The sequence below is a fragment of the Lytechinus pictus genome, chromosome 3, assembly GCF_037042905.1.
Source record: "Lytechinus pictus isolate F3 Inbred chromosome 3, Lp3.0, whole genome shotgun sequence".
NCBI lineage: Eukaryota > Metazoa > Echinodermata > Echinoidea > Temnopleuroida > Toxopneustidae > Lytechinus > Lytechinus pictus.
The window spans coordinates 21324337-21345825 of NC_087247.1; the positions used below are offsets into that span (position 1 = coordinate 21324337).

Genomic DNA, 21489 nt, shown 5'->3' on the forward strand with positions numbered 1-21489 from the left:
TCTTTTCCGCTGGATCCAATTGTTTGCTTTTATCCCGGTCTGAACCAACAGTGGCGTACTGGAGCTAAATCTTGAGGGGTTGAAGTGTTCATGCTATAATAAAACTAATGATATTTAGGTTAGAAATTGCGTCTGTAAAATAGCTTTTATACACGTGTTACTGCATAATGTCAAATATGTGTAGTAGAGTTAGTATATTATTTGATTACAAAATGTCAACTTTTAAATCAAAGAGGACTACGTACGTAAGCAAAATAAACAAAGAAATTGTGTTTGCCTTGGTTGAACAGTGAATGGTACAGTGGCCCGGTTCAAAAAGAATTACTACTATTATTACTTTGTCCTTATTGTAAGTACCATAGAAACCTTGACTGTGATTGGCTGCTGAACAGTATATATTATCATGGATTCATGGCACTTGCCATAATGGAAGAGTTATAACAGCTGTACACTTAAAACTTTTAACAACATACTGTCCACACAACTATCGACTAAAATATGTTCAAATTGAGTAATAAAAACTAATAATTGGGTAATAAATTTGCTCAGTTGGATAATAATTGCCCAGAATATACATATATTTACGAACATACATTACACAACACAGTGGACAGTATTTTGCCCAACATTTTAAGTGTGTAGGCCTAACTCTTGATGAAACGAATACGAGTGATATTACGAGGTGGATGTGACGCAGCAGCCTGCAACAAGACTTTGAGAAACATAACATGCGCGTATTATGGGGGTTGCTTTCGGGGTCCGGGCCCCCGGGTAGGCCAAAAAGGGGGCGCCAAAAAGAAGAAGAAAAGAGAGAGAGAAAGGGGGAGAAAAATGAGGGAAAGAAGAAAACAAAGAGAAAAATGAGAAAGAAAGAGAGAAGAAAAAAAAAGAAGAAGAAATAATATTATCGATTATTATGATTTCCTATTAGTATTAATATTGTTACAATTCTTTAAATTGAGGTCAATTCCTGTTTTAACTTGATATCGATGTATAAAACCTCTTTCTTTTTCCTTCATTTCTTTATCTTACTATGAGATAAATCTTGCTATTTGTTCCTTTTTTTCCTGATGTTTCACTTTTAGCATTATTTGTATTTTAGTTTTGCTGTATATAATTACATGTATTCCTAATTATTTGTAATCTTTTCTTTTAATGTGTGTATATTTTCTTTATGCAGGACCACCATTATGTGAAACAGCCTGTGAGCTGATTAATGTTTTATCCTGTTGAAAGATGTTTTAATAAAATAAAAATAATAAATAAAAAGGGAGCACCGAATTAATGATCGAACTAGAGGGCGCCGAGTTGATGTTCGATCTAGGAACGCCGAATTGATGTTCGACATAGGGGGCACCGAATCTATGTTTTTCTAGGGGCGCCGAATTGATGTTTGGCATAGGGGGCGCCGACTTGAAGTTGGACAAAGGTGCACCGAATTGATCTTCAATCTAGGGGTGCCGAATTGATCTTCAACCTAGGGGAGCCGAATTAGAGTTTGATAGAGGGGGCGCCTAATTGATCTTCATCCTAGGGGCGCGCCGAATTTATGTTCTACCTAGGGGCGCCGAATTCACGTTCAACCTAGGGGGCGCCGATTAGATGTTCGACCTAGGGGCGCCGAATTGATGTTCTACATACGGGCGCCGAATATTCAACATAGGTGCCACCGAATTGACGTTCGACATTGGGGGCACCGACTTGAAGTTGGACAGAGGGGCACCAAAGTGATCTTCAACCTTGGGCCCGCCGAATTTATGTTCTACCTAGGGGCCGCCGAATTGATTTTCCACCTTATGGCGCCGAATTGGAGTTTGATATAGGGGCACCAAATTTATGTTCAACCTAGGGGGGCGCCGAATTGATGTTCGACCTAGGGGCGCTGAATTGTTGTTCGACATAGAAGCACTAATTTGATGTTTGTCCTGAGGCGCCAAATTCATGTTCTACCTAGGGAGGGAGCGCCAAATTCATATTCGACCTTTGGGCGCAATTTGATGTTTGACCGGGGGCGCCAAATTCATGTTTCACATGAGTTTGGCGCTCGTGCTTGCCTCGAATGCATAGTTAGATGCTCATCCTGTTCATGATTACAAAAAGTGGTTAGGACCTCCAAATTTTAGGTCAGAATATCAAAAACTGTCATCTCGTTCTTCTCGTTTGCATCAATTGTTTAGTAAGGTGACGATTGGTCCTGTTCATGTTTAGATAAATGCTTAGAATGTCAAACCTTGGGTCGAAATACCCAAAAAAATTAGCTCGCGCTTCGCGCTCGCATAAGAGCGAAGTTTTCTCAGTCGGTAAAGTGTCTGCCTGCCGAACCAAAGATCGTGGGTTCGAGTCCACCCCGGGCTGATGACCGAAGCCAGCGCGTTGTGTGTAAACGTCTCTTCCTTGTTTCATAGATGCAGGCTATGTTACAGTGGAAAACACTTCGTCCCTCGGATAGGACGTTAAATGGAGGCCCCTTGTAGAGGAGAGTCATCACCTTTGCACGTTAAAAACCCACTGCACTATTCGAATAAGAGTAGAGGGAAACCCCGGTGTAGTGGTCCACCTGCATTCCCCCAATTATGTTCATGGTTAGAAAATGTGCTTAAAATGTGCAGCTTTTGGTCGGAATATCAAAAAATTTAAGCTCGCGCTTCGCGCTCGCATGAAATTATTTTTCAGATACCCATTCTGTTCATGATCACAAAAAGTGCTAAGAACGTCCAAAATTAAGGTAATAATATCACAGTTCTTCATCTCGCGCTTCGCGCTCGCATCAATTGTTTAGATAGATACCCATCCTATTCATGGTTACAAAATGTGCTGAGAATGTCCAGTTTTGGGTCATAATATCAAAAATTCTCAGCTCGCATCAATTATTTTCATAAAAATAGCCATCATGTTCATGGTTACAAAAAGTGCTTAGAATGTTCAGTTTTGGTCGGAAATAAAAAAAATTGCGCTTTGCGCATGCATATACCCATAATGTTCACGGTTACAAAAAGTGCTTAGAATATCCGATCGGGAAACATATAGATGAAAATATCCCCCCCCCCTCCTATTAGGGAAAGTTGGATCCGCCCTTGGTAAAGAATGTCAGCTACCGCTCACATATCTTTGTTAGGCCTACTCTGATGAGAAGCTGAAACCTTTAAGTGCTTAAAATTATATGCTTTCAGGAGCCTTTTCATAAAACTGATCGTAAGTAAAGAACGACTGGTGATCCTTTCTTTTAAGAGCGTAAAATCGTTTAAAATTCACCATTCGTTCTTAAAGTCGCTCTTAACTTACGAGCTTTATGAAACACCCACCTGATTGCATTTATTCTTTTCAAAAAGTTGTATTATGACGACATATTCATGGATATTTCTTTTTCATGAACACATTTTTCAAAAAGTGGTCTTCGATTGCCCTTTTTTCACGTGATTATTAAACAAGATAATTCAATATGCATTTAAGGCACCTATCTTAGCCTGGCGGGAGAGGGAGGGGCGCCATTTTCCAAAAGTTCACAGGGGCACCAAAATTAGTTCGGCCCCCCAGGGTGCAAAATCCTGGATATGCGCCTGCATAACTAAATCGAAAATAATCCCGGGCAGTTTTAACACAAACAATTTCGATTTGAACGACACGTGATCTCATTTGCCTAGAAATAAGTGATAATTGATGATTAAAATAAGCTACTAATGTCTACGATTTCTAAGTGAGAGTACACCACACCATAAATGCTAGTGAGGTATCCGTTTATCGTAACGATGTGTCAATCAACACCTACACGCCTCGTGCTCCATGTCGGAGGCATGGTGTATGATGAACCATGCATTTCGTCTACCGTACGGTATAACTTTCTTCAGTAGCATTTTCTACTTTGTCAAAGAGAATTCTTTTAAAATAAAAATCCATTAAAAGAAATAAATACAAATACGTATGTGTTCTTATAGATAAACAAATGTGAATTGTGTTCAATAAAATCAATTTCTTTCCTATTCGTATCACTGGTATATATGGCATAGATTAATTTGGTTGTACACACAAATTAAGAAGAGAAAATGCTCATTTTTGCCAATGGGAATAATACAAAATTATTCATATTTTCGTTTGGAAATTATCTACGTGCTCTACAAGCATAATGTTTACACCAGGTGTGCCAGAACAAGTAATAAAGTATTGTTTTCTTAAGAAAATTGGTAAATGTCTTTTTTAATTGGGACCAATATCTCTGAGAATATTACATAGTTGGGAACAGGCTTACTGCATGGTGATCTTAAAGCAGGCTACGCTTCGTAGGAATCAACTTTCATTTTAATCAAGTAGAAGTCAATAGATATTGATAATGTGATGAAATTGAAGGGATAAAAAGAAATCGACGAAGGCAAGCAGGCTAATTGTGGTATTCGCGATATGAAACGTCTCAGCGTGGATGCGCACGCACCATTATATCAGCATAAAATTGAAAACATGATCTCGGTAACACTTATCGTGAAAGGGTGTCACTCGATTCATCCCTCCTCAAATTTCATGGTCTTTCTGCAAGTATAGGGCCTTAGGATTGACCTCTGCGCATAAACTTAACCCTCTTTTCTGTTCGACCGGTTGTGATGCTGAACTCGCATCGCAGTGCATCGATCCACGGTTAACAGACAAAAGATCCCTGCATGCGAGTGTTTTTAGCCTTTGTGTATTTCGGAGTTTCGTCCTTTTGTCACCTTTCCCTTCATCATCTTACAACCACTTTACAAAATTATGGAGCAGGGCGGAATAAATTTCGATGAAATTTTGTTGAAGGTGGGAGAATTCGGTCGGTACCAGATCTACATTTATAATATTCTTTGTCTCTTCATGTTTGTCCCACCTTGGCACACTCTCGCTATTTACTTTCTCTCTGGTACAGCTGAACACTGGTGTAAGGTAAGATATAAATTCTTTCAGCGCGTGCGTACCTGTATCTCTTGTGGATAACTCGAACATCATACAATTTATATGAGTAATGAGTGTAACATATCTGCTTCATAGGCATGTAATTATCACCTGGAATCACAGAGGGATACATATATATGTACATGCATATCATTAAAAGACTGTAATCATCGCGTGTATTTAGTAAAGAAGATAATATGTATCAAATGTTGTGCATATACTAACAGGAATATAGATGAAGAAAGATTACTATTCAAGGAAACTGGCGTAGGATATTTGATGACATTCGATGAGACACAATTTAAATGAATATAATGTGACACTACAATTGATAATGACGGATTTGATTTAATTTGTAAATATAAGAATCGTATTGTTTATCTATGAGAGTGACATAAGGAAAAGTGATCAGGAAAATATTTTTCTTGAATCAAACAATCAAAGTTGTTGTTTTCTATATTTGTATGGTATAGACCCCATATATAATTCAAATGTAAATAAGTTAAGAAGATCATATAAACGTGTCTTAAACATCGATTTTGTTTTACTCTTATGTAGATTGGGCATTCGATTTATTCATTGAAATGCCCATTGCACATGTTAGTAAAAAGAATGACAGCAGCATATGCGTTTACGAGTGTAGAAGATGAAATTAGATGAACCACTGCAGCAGAATATGAAAGGATTAGTATCACGATGGAAAATGACAGAATATAGGATTGTTATAGGTTCTTAATGGGTTAATGGTCTTTAAATTTGCACATCTGACTTGTGTTTCCTTACTTAAAAGCATCGGTGAACTTCGTGCAATACAAAAGAAACTGAACATACACTTGTTTACACTGAGTAGAACTCATATCAATGGTTTGAATGAGGATTCTGAATTAATGATTGATGGATATTATATCGTAAGAAATTATAAAATTGGGAGTGGTGGTGTGGCTGCCTATATTAAATCGGACTAGAAATGTAAAATTCGAACAGATTTATAAGGAATGGTGATCTTGAAATACTAGTAATTGGACTGATGGATGATTTCTATCATGAGACCTACTATTGTACTTGGTATTTCAGGAGTTTGAACAAGTCATATACATAGATGACGATAACAAATCAAAATTATTTATTGATCTCGGTGACTATTATGTGCCATCATGTTTATAAAGTAATCATACTCATGGCAAACACAACATCTGTTTGATATTGAAAACCACGATATGAAACAAATGACGAATTATATTACTAGGGTCACGTCGTATGCCTCGTCAGTAATAATATGTTATCATAACTAATAGACCAGCATGCACAGATTAGAAATTCTGGAGTCATTCCGATACCTCTATGTTACATTTATCTGTTGATATGTTTTACAAGATCAACGCAATAATACCCGAATGATTGTCAACCGAGCTACAATCGATTTAGTATTTCACGCAACATTGGTAAAATAGATATGGGTCATCCAAAGACGTTGGGGTCATCATTAAGTTGATTAGGGGAGCGTTTCATGAAAGGAGTTGTCAGACGTTTCATCCCAGTATTACCATGGTAACACTGCTTCTTAGCCAATCATCATCAAGCAAAGTTGTCAGATCTGACAACTTGTGGGACAAAAATGTTGATGAAATAATCCCCAGGTATCATGGAGACAACTTGAGTCAATCGAGAATTCTAAAGATGCGTACGATTACTTCGAAGAAAAAAAATGTTTATAAAAAAAAACTTCGACAATCGAGTCTACATGGATGAAAAATAATTTCATTGATTCGCTCTAGAAACGCTAAAACATTTGATGAAAGACTATTGATTGAAAACGACTGAAATCATTGCAGATTAAAGAAAAACAGTTCATAAATGCATAACTAGTATGTAAATCCTGAAAGAGATTCTTCTTCCACACATTTTGATCATGGATGTGTGGTTTGCTTACACTTAAGTTGTCAGGCGGTATTCTTTAATGTGATGTGAAACCGGACTGTGCAACTATCGCTCGCTATAATCGTTATCATATTATGTTGGAAGACGCTGTGGCCCACCAACATAATCCACCCCCACCCCCCCCCCGAAAAAAAACGATTGACGCCGATTATAGTAAAAATCACGACTCTGCGAAAATGGACACAATTCTATAGCGTTTTTTTTTAATGCTTGGTTGTTTCTGTCAAGGTTTTTTCTAGTGTGGATAAGAAACGCTGCTGTACGAAACTTTATAGACAAGATAGAGTAAATTTACATTTTACTAATATGCACATTTCCAAATCCAGATACCAGAATGGGATTCAGTGGACTGCGAGAATATCGGTCTAAATTCAACCAGGGAATGCATCTTAGCGAAAAGAGAGGTCGGTATCCCTTCGAATCTTTCTTCCAACGGTGGGGTGATCTTCGACCAGTGTCATCGGTACAATGTCGGTGACACTGCTTTCAATTCCTCTCTCAGATTTGGAGATGATACCATCATCCCTTGTGATGCTGGATGGGAATATGATGTAGATTATTCAACATCCACTATCGATTTAGAAGTAAGAAATTCTTATTCTTATTCATTTTTATCTAAACTCTGAAAACAAATATCATCTGCTGATTTTATCTGTTTCCCTCGCCCACATAGCAAAGCAAGACTGTAGTTAGCGCTTTTCCGACGGTTGCGGCAACGTCCCAAACATTAAAAGCTCAACCAAAATGACCAAGGTCAAGTTTTTTAAATGTCATCATAACTTAGAATGTATATGGAACTATATCATGAAACATAAACATTAAGATAATCAACTATCACTAATCATCTAGCATGAGTTCCAGGTCACCTGCCTAAGGTCAAATGCCATTTAGGGTAAATGAACCTTGACCATGTTGTGGCCAATTAACCAGTATCTGACCAAAAAATGCATATTCCAATGTTAAAATTACCACAGTTAATGTACAAAATGTACTGTGTATCAAAAGATCAGTCTAAAAGACAACTGGTACAAATTCAGTTTTTGTAATTCGTCTGTTTCTCGCAAGAAGAGACTTTTGGGTAATTTTCACGATTTTTTTAAATCATGCCTCATCTAATTTGCTGATAATTTGAAATAATTTTTATATAATGAATAGCCTACGATATTTGAAATAATTAAAAGAAAAATAACCGAAAATAAACAATTTCCCCCAAAGTCCCATGAAGCCGTCCAACTATTGGTATGATGGTTGAAATGAACAGTAACTGATTCACAAGATTAAAGGAGAATGAAACCCTTGAAACCAGCTGAATCCATATCAAAGAGAAAAATCAAAGAAACATATTGTTGAAAGTTTGAGGAAGATTGAATGAATAATAAAAAAGTTATGAGCATTTGAATATTGAGATCACTAATGCCATGTAGATCCTCCCATTGGCAATGCGACCAAGATCTGTGATGTCACACACGTACAACTCCCTCACTACTTTAGTACTTATTTCACTTATATTCTCACTTTTATAGAGTCTATCACAAGGTGAGGTGTTCTCTTTATGAGAGGACAAGTACAGAGGTTTCACAACATGATATCATTGATGAATCGTTTGTCATATGATTAGAATGAGCAAAAAGATATGTTTTGGGGTATATTTTCAGCGTCCAAAAGGGGAGAGTTGTTCATCTGTGACATCATAGATCTTGGTCGCATTGCCAATGGGAGGATCTCCATAGCATTAGTGATCTCGACATTCAAATGCTCATAACTCTTCTATCGCTAGTCCTATTTTACTCAAACTTTTTTTTATCTTATTCTTTAATTTTTCTGCTTTCACAAAAACTAACTTGCTCCAAGAGTTTCATTCTCCTTTAAGTCAGTCAGTAAAACAACCATCTCAGACTTTAATGATAATATCCTGCAAACTTCAAAAGGGCTTTCCAAGGTGATACATAAAAATAGATCGAACAGTTGATGCCTCACTGAACATGATAGAAGTAATCTTAACCTTGCCCTTCTCTTTCTGTGCAATAATTAATCCCAGTGTGCATGCACTCTACATTAATTTGCACCCTTCACAGGACGTGCAACTTTGCAATCCTTCTAATATGAAGGATGCAATTTTGCATCCATTAGGTTCTCACCCGTGTGAAAACATGCAACCTTGTAAATGTACCTTCATTGTCCCATTGGGCAGCACCTTCAAGGGTATGAATTTGTGTAAACCTATTTTATTAGAGTGTGTAATTAATGTGCTTGTGCGCTGTTCTTTATTTTTCAGTTCAACCTCGTGTGTGGTGCCAGCTACCTTCCTTCTGTATCACAATCTCTATTTTTTGCTGGTGGTGCCGCGGGTTCGGTCGTAGTAGGCTTTGTTGCTGACAGGTAATGTATAGATATACTGCCGTGCAGAATTGAAACTCTGCATTACTGAAAAAGGGTAGCAGTTGTCTTCTTTGTAAAGCATGCGCAATATGCATAGGCGGATCTCGGAGCGCTCGCAGTTATCATTAAGATACATAAGCATCTTTTTCAGAATCACACGCATTGCTCAGAATGGTCAATTTTTAGGACAAATACATGAAATTTCAAAAAAAATTAGCTCGCGCTTCGCGCTCGCACTATTCAATTAGGGCTCATTATGTGGTTAATATACCCCTTCAAAAAAAACCTTGAGCCGCCGATCGGGGAAATATGGGTGACATTTTTTTCGCACCCCCCCCCCCCCCCTATTCGCGAAAGCTAGATCCGCCCCTGATATTTACCATTAAAGCTGCACTAATGTTAGACTGAGAATAATAATAATAGCCAATTTTTATAAAGCGTTTTTCCCAGAATGGCTCAAAGCGCGTTACAGCATATTATTACCCCGGACATTGGATTCATTTCAATCCCACTCGAAAAGTGCACATTTTCCACTCCCTGGGGAGCATTCCTTGCATTCACCGCAGCCTCATTATGGCGCTGGCAAAATCAAACATGCAATATCTTTGGCATCATTCATGAGAACATGACTTATTGCGAAGAAAAGGTTACTATTAAACTGGTATTTTTTTTAAATTTAGTTGCTAAGTATTTTAGTGCTTGATAAGTATCGAATGTAAAAAAAAATAGTTATAGGTCACTCAATACGGCTAAGTGTATTTCCTATATCTGAAAAAAGTAAATATCTCATTTTAACAGAGACTCACTCATAATATCCAATTATCCATGAAACGAAAAAAAATGATTTATTATTTTTTAAGCATGGTCATATAATGAAAGTAATAATTATTTCTTTTTTTTTGTCCCTGTTTAATTCATCATATCTTCCCTTTCACAGAATAGGACGCAAGCCGACAACCTTTATCTGTCTAGCCATAGCTTCTACTTCTGGTGTGATCATGGCTTTCTCCATTAACATCTGGATGTTCTTGATTTTCCGCACTTTGACCGGTGCTTTCATATTTGGAGTTTCAACAGTATCATATGTATTCGGTAGGTGATAAATTAAGAGGAGTGGTGACAGGGTCGTATTCTAAAATGATTTTATATGTTATCTTTATTTTCATTGCTACACTGATTAAAAAAATGCAATATGCCTTTGAAAAAGAATCGCGCACTTTTGATTTGATTGTTGGTCGATGATAGGCGCTATTTTGTGCCTTAAAATCAATCACAATCGTTCATTGTCTCCCAATTTGTTTATGTTTAACTTGGAGTGATAACTTGAACTTGAACGTAGATGGCGGCAACAATTATCTTAGTTTGTAAGATGACGCTCTTTGTCAGCCAAATTACAAGAGCGCCTTCACTGGTTCACATTTTATGTGCATGTAAGACTTGAATTATGCTTATGTGCAAAAGCGCACATGGCCTGACCATGCTGACGACACACAAGTGAGAAGTGCAATTTTATGTCACACTTATACCACTGTAAAACATCATTGGTTGGGGTACTAGTAAAAGCGAGAGAAAGTCATATATACAAAGATAAACATGATTGTGCATGGAGCAGATCAAAGGGAAGGTTGCCGCCTGCAGTACCCACCCTCTCCAATACCCCCCCCCCCCTTGCATGATATAACACTCTTTCCAAGAATGAGTGGTATACAGGGTCTCTGGAGTCTAGCCTTGTATTTTACACAATGTCACTCGATATTGAAACGGAAAATATTCACTGTTTATGTCATTATTTCAAAATGATTAACCAGATCAATTTACAACTTTTTCCTATGTGGTTATAAGTAACCAGCAAACATGGCCGTACGTAGAACTTTTTTTCATGTGGGCAGGATGCGTAAAATTTTTCGAAGAACCTCAAATCAGAGGGAGCGAAGCGACCCATCTTGTCACGGGGGCACTTTTACACTTTCTAAAATGAAATGGAAGGATTTCGTGCATACTTTTAGTGATATTTGTGAAAAATTGCAGTAAAAATGTAAGTTTTCAACAATTTTGGGGGGTCTGCCCTGTCCCCCGTTGCGTACGGCCATGCCAACAGTTATTCACTCGATCATTTTCAACGTTTAGATTGGTTAATTATATAATTCAAATAGGCCTATGTAAGTCTCAGTTATTAAATTTTAAGGTATTTTATCAATTTAAAGTACATGTAATTCGTTTATTTCTATCATTATGAATACATTCTATTTTGACAGCAAATGAGTTCGTGGGTCCTTCTAAACGGAATGTATCTGGTGGCTTCGCCTGGGTTTATTTTTCGTGTGGATACATGTGTCTAGCTCTCTTGGCTTACTTCATTAGGAAGTGGCATCACCTTCAGCTCGTAATATCGCTTGCACCCCTCTCTTTATTCGCATTTTATATGTAAGTATGAACTGTTCTATGTAAATTATAAATTCGACCCTAATTATGTTTAAATGCAGAAGAGCGGATAAGAGCTATCAAATAAGACCAATAAGACTTGTGGGATATGATGGAATTGTATGAGAAGTAAACAATGGTTGACATGTACTGAAAAATCACTTCTATGAAATCGCCCTCAACGACAATCAAAGTTAATTTTGAAATCCTCCAAAGGGCACATGAGAGTAATTCATCTGCGCGCAAAGCATGTCGGACAGGCGTAAGTAAAGATCACATGACTTTATTGATTAAAATAATTCATTAAAAATAGATCAAATGTTTGTATATCCAAAGTAGAACGATAGAGATAATGCTATGTTCATACTCTTTCATAATTAAGGCGTTTGGGGAGGCTAGACTGCATTTTTGTATTTCATTTTAATTATTATTACCCACAATGCAGTTCTGTTTTTTCTGGAAATGAACTGGCCGAAATTATGGTTAGTCTTATTTCAGGCCATTTAACTTTTGATTGAGCTGGGCAAGTACCTGATTAACATATCAAGTCTTAATGTACTGTTAATTGTGACTAATTTCAGTGAATTAAAGCAAAATCTATCGAGGGATTGATTTTTAATGATTTTTTTGATGAGCTATGATATAACACGTGAGTGAATGGGGGTCTGTAATACTCATGTGTGCCCCAAACTGACAATTTCTTTTTTGAAGAGTCGGTGCATCTGCCAACGTGTTTCGTACATATCCAATCCGCTCGAGCTAATCCGTGTACGAATATCACAATGGCTGCAGGACACAATAAGACAATGCCTGAGAATGTGAACTGAAATTGATACGTGAAAAGATATATAAATTTAAACAAATGCTTCTGTTAATGAGATGTATCAAAGATGAACAAATATTTATCAACAATAAATATAAAGTTGATAGGTCTATTGTCGACAAGATTGATATGAGTATGCCTATTATTATCGTTCATTTCATTATCAATTAATTATTTTCTTCTTGTTCGTTGTTCATGGAAGGTTTTTACCAGAGTCTGTACGCTGGTTGTTATCACAGGATCGTTCTGACGAGGCTGTTGAGATTATCAGTAAAATTGCACACGTCAACAAAATTACTGATCCTTTTATAGCAGGAAGGAGTGACTTGAATACAAGTAGTTCTGATCGTAAGGTAATAATTAAATACAAACTAGCTTTTAAATGAATAATAATATCATGATATAGCAATTTAAAGGTAGGGGCCGCGGAACTACCCCCCCCCCACACTCACACATACTGTTTTTCGATAAACGTGTACAAAACGTTAAATTGTCCATCTGATTGTGATTTTCTATAAAGTCAGCCCCGGTCACCCCCCCCCCCCCCCATTAGTGGTGTGATTCTTTAATTTCTACCGGCTCCACATTTACTTGTTTTTCCTGATATGTTGGCCTATTTCTTTATATGTACTTTATGTCTGTAAATATATCAATGAAAATAACTTTATTTAATATCCATGTTGATAAACCCTGTATTACGGAATCAAAACCAATTTTTCCCCAATAATTAAATAATTATTATAAATGTTATTTAAGTGTAAAAACGTTTACACATATTTGGCTGTACAGTATTTTGCCTCTTTTACGCTTCACACCCCTCCCCCCACAAATCACACACACACACACCCACGATCACATGCACAGTTCCCTCTTCATGACGGCACTTTAAAGATTATTTGAAGCTTCTGCATGAAATGCTCTTTTTGTTTTAATATTTAAAAAAGTGGGAAAAATTACGAAACTAAGACTTAAACCTACAAAAAACATACGGGAGGAATGCCTTCATAGATGTACATTTTCCGTAACTTTTGTGTTCTTGTTATTTTAGAGTGAACCGGAGGAAATTGAACAAAAATTCACGGATCTTTTACGAATGCCACTTCTACGAAAATATTTCTTCAATGTCATGTTTAACTGGTAAGCAGAATTTCCACCATTATCTGCATATTAATACGCTTTACTACTATATTATGTATACCAACGTATATATCGAGGAATATAGAAGAAATGAGTGATGCTCCCCATAAGATAATGATTTTGTAAGTAATGATTAACAGCTCAGATATATGTTTCATCCATTTTTTTACAGGTGAGTAGATCTATTATTGTGTTGAGATGACAGAGTTATTCAAGGATTCTATCCTATCCTTAAATACACCTCTTACCCATACAGTGACATCTACACACGCTACACACTAATTGATTACACCTGTGATTGATATTAAAAACAAGACAAGATCAGATAAATAAGATTTTATTCACTCTATCGACCCCCTCTCGGGGCATGAGAGTACAGCATATAAACAACATAACAAATTATTTCTTCTAAAGGTATGCATTAAATGTGAACATTAAATTTATTGATAATTAAAGGTAATGTAAATTTTACTTTCATCATGCCAATTGTCTATATTAACTTTGTAGGATCGTGAACACCATTGTCTACTATGGTCTATCACTCAGCACCAACACACTTGGAGTTAACATTTATATAGCTTTCGCGATCGCTGGTGCAGTGGAGATTCCGGGAAATTTGGTAGTGATCTATCCCATAGAATATTTTGGACGACGTCCCTCATATGTGTTCTTCATGCTTGTAGGAGGGGTAGCCTGCCTTGCCACAATCTTTATTCGTAAGTTTGTAATAGTTCCAAACTCTCAGAAAAAAATAGGGTTCACCTTTGCACCGTCAGAGCTGCAACCGAATAATAGGCCTATACCGAGAGTACTTTTTTAAAACGCGCATTTTTTTTTTGTCTTGAGGCGCCTTTATAGAAACTTTCTTTGCAATTTTAGACCAGAAAGGTAGAAATATAACCATATTGCTAAATAGGTTTAACCCAGGGCATTGCTATAACTATAAAACCCATCATTTAATTTAGTCGTTTTTCGACTTGCTTCATTTTTAAAATGTTAACTTTCATTTCCGTCACCCAATAGTGTATGATTAGTTCATTCCTTGGTTTATTTTACTTTTCAATAGCTTTATCACAACTGAATATTTGATTCTATCTTTCTTTCCTTGCAGATCGCTGCCGTTAATGTACATGTATATATTGCGAGATGCCCGTCAACATCAAAGCATTTTCCCTGATTCCAATGACGGCGTTTAGGATTTTTTTCTAGCAATTTCCCTCATCCGGAACCATTCTTTTCCAAGTTATCGGTCTCTATCTCCAGTCATTTATCTCACCGTTGTCGTGCTTGTTACTATAATCATTATTTTGTTATGATTATTATATTACGTATATATTTTTTATTCATTTTTCAGATTAGATTTTTTTTTACTTTTTCCTCATCTTCTTCAAAGCCTTCTTTTACTTCTACAGTAAAACGAGATGAGAGCAACAATTATCACATCATAATCATTTTTTTCACGTACATTCAGTTACCTAAATTATAATACTTAATCATATATCTGTCAATGTTTTCTCAGCACAAGGACCCTGGAGAATAACAGCGGCTATGGTAGGAAAGTTCGCTATCACAGCTTCGTTCAACATCATCTTCTTGCTTGCTTGTGAAATATTTCCAACACCCGTCAGGTAAATAATAATAATAATGCTAAATTTTTGTATAGCGCATCACACATAGCATAGCATGTCCCTATGCGCTTAAAGAAGAAATAGTGTAAGGTAAGAATAAAGTAATCAAGATATTTATATTGGACCATTAGTTCAAAGGTAAATGACCTTTTATAAACGACTAAGCTTGAGAAAAGAGCATATTAACCACCCAACCTGAAAATGTGAAACCAATTGACCAATGCGCCCTTACTAATGAAACATATGCCATTGATGATATGAATTGAATTAATGTTATTCAAAGAACTTTGAATCGTTAGGCCTTATCGCTGCACTAAATAAGCGCTCATTGAAATTGTACCCCTTTTTACATTACCTGTACTAATACATAAGACTAAATGTGAGGCATAAGAAATATATTGCTTAATATGGTACAATAATTGCAAGTCTTGACATCAAAATGTGAAGTTTTGTAATTATTATAGTTTTGCTAATTCACTTGTTAAGAAACATGTGTACTTTGACTCGTTTTATGTCAAATTTTGTCCGCTATTTAAGTTTTTTTTTATTTCTTTCATTGTTAATCGTAGTCTGCGTGAGACACTTTCAGCTTTTATCAGTAAAAATATCGAAAATATGGTTAAAAGGTATTTGTTATCATTGCTCTACCTATCACAGGAATTCAGCGCTTGGTATTTGCCGACTTGGATCCAATGTCTCCAGTATCCTCTGTCCTTTCATCCTGCTTCTTGGTAATATATGGAAGCCTTTACCCCTAACCGTCTTCGGAACGATGACTCTTCTGGCTGGAGGACTCGCTATTCATCTCCCCGAAACCCGCGGCAAGAAACTCCCCGAAACTCTAGAAGAAGGAGAAAATATAGGATGGTAAATATTCCAACCGGGTTTGCTGCAAATAATATCGTTCTATTTCGTTTCACCCTTATTAAACCAAAATTTCAAACTAAGAGGTATTTTGGTAGGACGGAAGCAAGGATGCCTTGATTTTAATAATGATTGCCAGGACTGATAGACGGAACTGAAACATTATAAAATACTGTTGAATATTGTTTTAACCTATATGTTTCTTTTAAGATCCTTAACAATCAAGAATCAAATACATTTTACTTATATTTTTCTGTCGCAAGGGAAATCATTGACTGAAAAGTGCTTTGCCCAAGATTTATCGTGTTTGATTTCTATTTAGAGGTGTATGCTATAAGCTTTTAGGAAAATTATCATTATCGATTTTCCTAATTCGAGAATAAAAATGCATTAACTTTAAAGGACAAGTCCTTCTTAAATTTACTGTAATTCATCATTTCCTTTACTAATTAGCAGATTCATGAATAAATTAACCCCAATGTTCCGAACACACTTTATCCAAAAATGCATTGTGCAGACTGTATACCAACACATGCATAGTAAGGAAACCCCATCCCCGCCCACTTCCTTCAAATTGCAATGTCGTGTATTCTATTTTTTTTTAATCTATTTAAATAGAAATGGTGAATTGAAGAAGAAATACAATGACAATTTCTATATAAAAAAAAAGAAAGGATGAATTCTAGACAGGTTTAGGCATTTTAATTGCATTGCCCTGTGAAGCGGGGGTGCTGAACCACCCCCCCCCCCCCAAACAAAAGAAATCATTGGGGTGCTGCGTGTATTATTCTCAATAGGAAGCACCCCCAGGTATTATGGAAGATGTGTAAAAAAATGTAATCAAACTGACCTTCATTTTGTAGTGATAATTTTTTTTCTTACATCAGCATCTCCCGTAATTTTTTTTTTTTAATCCCACAAATAGTGTAAGAGGCTGTATGGAAATATCAACCTACATAATGTTTAAAGTTGATGATGCCAAATTTTTACAATTTTCTGCCCATAAAGATGTATGCCTTGGTCGCTGGTTCCTCGGGCACATGCCTAAAGCCATCTTGTTCACCCCTCCCCTCGATTCTTGCGAGCGTGTGTGGTTGTGTATGGGTAGCGCATGCATGTGTGTGTGTGCTATGTGCGAGCGTGTATGGGAGGCCAGATATTGGAGATGATTTCATTTTATCGATATTTTTTTCAAATCAAGTTTGTATTGGATTAATAAATACACCTTGTTTATATTTCACAGGAAAGCACAACCAAGAAATGATTTCCAAAGGGCGCCACCTGTTGCATTTTCGGAGCTCAAACAAGACTTGGAAGATTCAAGTGAATAAAAAACGATTGTGAATTGAGTTTCAAAGAGACCGCCAATCTAGGAAATATGACAGAATGGCAACTATTAATGTTTACACAGTTCGGAGGTCGGGTATCAAGTGTGCTTTCAGTCAATCCCTCATACGCACAAATCGTGCTGCTTAACCCTTTGCGCGCTGATGTTGCAATCTTGCACATTTGTACAATCAAATTCAACAATCGTAATAATTAGTTTTCTCCCCTACCTTCAAATTAAATAAGGTAATAAAAGACAATACTAGTAGTTCTTGGGATAACATTTACATAATAAGTATCAATGGTGCAATATGGAAATCTTGAATTAAAGAAAATAACATGGCAACAATTGTCATTATTATTATCCCCAAAAAATTAATTCAGCATGCAAAGAGTTAAAGGGTTAATCTTGATTAATGAACGGAGGCATATTAGTATGCAAGTGGCAAAGTATAACTCCTTCTCCAGGTATATCGAATAACGACAGACCTTTAATCATCTTATTTTTAATGTAGTGATGACATTGATCTATATCTATTTCATTCGAATTATTTAATGTATGAACTGATGAGTTTTACACGGCTTTATCACTTTGTAATCTAACTATGATTTAGAGATTTTCATAAATATTAATCTCAACCGAGGCATTTTATGTAACGTTGAGAAGTGCCTCAGCCCACAAATTATCGATAATGTTTTGTGTATTTTGAACATGTGCTACTTAGAACATGTAAAATATGAATCTGAAATATCAATGTTCATAAAGAAAAGTAACTGAAATGCTGCTCTTCAAAAATGAAAGTTGAATTGTGTGCACATTATTATTTATTAATCCACGAAGTGTTTGATATATTTTTGCTTTTAATATTTTGTTTTCCTGTGCTATATAGACTCATATTTGTAATGCACGTCTATGTAATGTACCTATAGCAATTGAGTCTTGGAACTCTTGTTGGAATGCTCCTCAGAGATTCGAGAAAGTGCATACATTGTGCGGGCATGTAATGATCCGATAACCGGGGTAATAATAATTGCTATGTAAAGCGCTTAGAAACTCAAAGTATTAAGCGCTATATTAATGTAACTTTATTACTGTTACTGTATTATTATAATTTTAACTTCGTAATTTTGCAATCACGATCACAAACAATACCTAATTTTGTGCCAAGTGCTCTTGATCTCCCCTTCTCTTCTAATTCCCTCTCCGCATTTCTCACTCTCCCCCTCCCTCCCACTCTCTCTCTCTCTCTGTCACTCTTTTCCTATCTCTTACTATAGGTATGTTTGTCTTCAAAATGATTGTCGGTGAGGGTTGTGGAACGATGGGCTTTAAACTTTTATTAGCCATCCTTACTTTGTATGAATTTAAATTAAATATCATCCTTTCATGAATTTCGTTGCATATAATGTTGACAGAAAAATAAATCGTTGCCAAGTCCATTACTGAACTATCGAATTTTCAAACAAGTTCATAGGAACAATTTCAATTTGGGGTACAAGGCCCTTAAGTTTTGAAAGACATATTTGCCATTACGTATATACATGTATTTTCTATTAAAAAAAAGATTTTCTCTCTTATAATTCCCATCGTAAAGTCTAAGGAATGTGAACACAAAGAAATATTAATGCAAACAGGTTCCAGCAAATTGCACTGTCATATTAGAATGGTGAAGCTTAACCGAAATGTGCTGTTAATCATATTTACTTTGCATTAAACAAATAGATAGAGTTCTTATTTTGCAAATTTGTTTTTTGGTAAAGGACATGGGCAATTTTGGCAGAAATACGCAAACAAAATTGACATACTGAATGAAGGGCATTAACATCTAAAGAAATAAAGTAAAGTTCCGACGCTGCTCTTTTGTTAGAAAATGAAATATGATAAAGAAAACAAAATGTGTTTTACTTACCAATACTTGTATTTTGAAGTGGGAGATTTTGTATTAAAATGTTCATGTTTTTAATTTAAGTAATGCACTATTTTTATTATATTCATATTGAATGTTTCATAAATGCATTGCAACATGGTTATATTGCAATTATTTGCCTGTTTGATTTTCTGTCAATAATATATTAGACATAAATTTAATGAAATTTATTAGGTAATGACATTATTTTATACCTGGTGCATTCTTGAAAATAAAACAGAATGTAAATTTCAATTAAGTGAGTGTTTTATACTACACCCTAAATAAAAAAAAACTTCAAAAACTACGATATGACTGTTGTTTACAAATTTTGCTTGCCCTTAATCAACATTCAGTTATCATTAAAATCAGAAATTAAGCACATTCGACGTATTTCTTTAAGTAAATGGTAAATTCAGTAAAATATATGAGAATTACTGAGTTATAGCAAACATATTAAGTACTTTTGTCCCACATCTATGACATCTTCTCTATCCTCTCCCATTTGAGTCTTTTACTAGTTTATTTTCAGCGAATTTTTACATAGTATTTTTCCTCTTTCATCTTTTCCCCCCAATTAGTTCCTATCTATCTTATTGCAATAAGTAGATATCGTTCCATCCGTTTCGTATAAGTATTTCATTTATACTGTTCGTGTTCTAGTCATCCAATCCCATTAGTTTAAATCTTAATATGTATGACTGCCAACGTTTTGAGAATGTTATTTATTCTTAGTTTGGTGTGCTATTTCTATTTAGACTGTCTCCTAAATTTCATATTTTATATTAAGCTCCATCAAGAAAATAATTATTCAATATTTACATCATTATTGCATCCCAAAGTTCTGGTCAGGTTACCCTTATACAAGCTGGGTCTACAATTCTCGATTTCCTGCGAATATTATTGAAAATTATTACAAATACTATTTTCAGTAATTAGTCTGAGGATCATGTCTTGAAATCAACAGCTTTCTAGATCCATTAAACCGACTAATCCACTGACGTGATACATACTTTCTAATAAATAATGAATAACGTTCATTCAAACATAGTTTATCATAAGTTAATTAGAATACAGCTTCATGTCGAATATCTTCACAAGACTTCATGTGGATTGGAATATATTTGTTGGTCTGAAATCCTATGGTTTTAATATGTGTGCAATTGCAGCTGATATTATATCCATTCAATGACATACATAATACTTAGACTGTGGTTAGTATAAGGAGTGATGCATCCTGCTTCAGCTGCCAAGTTACTATTGTCCAGCATCATTAGGAACTCGAGATTTTGGTATCTGCAAGAAAGCTGTACAAGAGCGGTTCAACATTGACTTATATAAGTCAATGTTGAACCGCTCTTGTACAGCTTTCAACAACACATCTATAGGAGAATCCCTTTCTTCATCCATTAGCCATGTTAGCCAACCGTATGCTTCACTTTCTACCTCTCGTCGATTTTTGGTCAATGAGTCCTTCATCTTGAAATATCTCTTCCCTTTTCTGTCTCTGTTGAGAATGTAATCATCCGATGCCATGGCTCTGAGGCTTTCCCTTCCTCTCTATCCAAAGTAGACCATCACATCCCGGAAAACCTTGTTCAACTGGAGACCAATTGGTGAATTATTGTATACCAGTCCACTTCCACGGATTTTCTTTATGCCATCGATGATTACAGTAGGTTTGTGTTTCACTGTACCCTTTCCATCTTTCTTCACTTGCTTGAGGACAGCTTTGTATGTGTTATTGAACTTTATGAATGTCCTTCGATGACAAGATGTCAATTTCTTTGGCGATGAACATCTTCCATACACCAAATTTGATAGATTGTAGAGACTTCTTTTTGTACAAGGTGCCATCTTCCTTCCTCAGACTACCAAAGAACTTGAAAGAAGCGACTTAAGACACTGTCAAGCTCTCTCGTAGGGAGTTGATGCAAAGACTCAAAATCAATTCCAACTAAACCACAAAATCTTACAACTCGGTGTTTGGCGAAACGTTCAACTTTTTTCGTGTTCTTACTGTCAACACTGTCCAAAACTTTACCCATTTCTTGATCCGTCCACAAAACAAATCCTAATCCTCTTTGTTCATCCATACTGATAATTCAATTTATATCAAACAAGGGGCATGGCAAAAGCAGAAAATAAAGAAATCCGT

At 35.9% G+C, this 21489-nt stretch overlaps 1 protein-coding gene across 2 annotated transcripts; it reads left to right on the forward strand.

Moving 5' to 3' along the window:
- Positions 1-4600: 4600 nt before the first annotated feature.
- On the forward strand, positions 4601-19613 carry LOC129255791 (organic cation transporter protein-like). 2 transcript variants are annotated; one of them, XR_010292981.1, is made up of 12 exons: positions 4601-4899; positions 7173-7430; positions 9122-9225; positions 10163-10317; positions 11481-11649; positions 12672-12822; positions 13518-13606; positions 14114-14322; positions 15126-15234; positions 15892-16101; positions 17342-17568; positions 17818-19461. XR_010292981.1 is itself a non-coding variant. In XM_064096623.1 (11 exons), the coding sequence occupies exons 1-11, from the start codon at positions 4735-4737 to the stop codon at positions 17427-17429; spliced, it is 1707 nt and encodes a 568-aa protein (XP_063952693.1). In that variant the 5' UTR covers positions 4603-4734; the 3' UTR covers positions 17430-19613. The 2 variants fall into 2 exon arrangements, 1 of the variants encoding a protein (XP_063952693.1); XM_064096623.1 differs by having other exon boundaries at positions 4603-4899; positions 17342-19613.
- The last annotated feature ends 1876 nt before the right edge of the window (positions 19614-21489 follow it).

Bases quoted from the DNA above. Each gene is read 5' to 3' on its own strand.
- LOC129255791 (XM_064096623.1), top strand. From the start codon at position 4,735: ATGGAGCAGGGCGGAATAAATTTCGATGAAATTTTGTTGAAGGTGGGA. The intron at 7,431-9,121 runs GTAAGAAATTCT...TTTATTTTTCAG, and splicing joins CATCCACTATCGATTTAGAA to TTCAACCTCGTGTGTGGTGC. The intron at 14,323-15,125 runs GTAAGTTTGTAA...ATGTTTTCTCAG, and splicing joins CCTTGCCACAATCTTTATTC to CACAAGGACCCTGGAGAATA.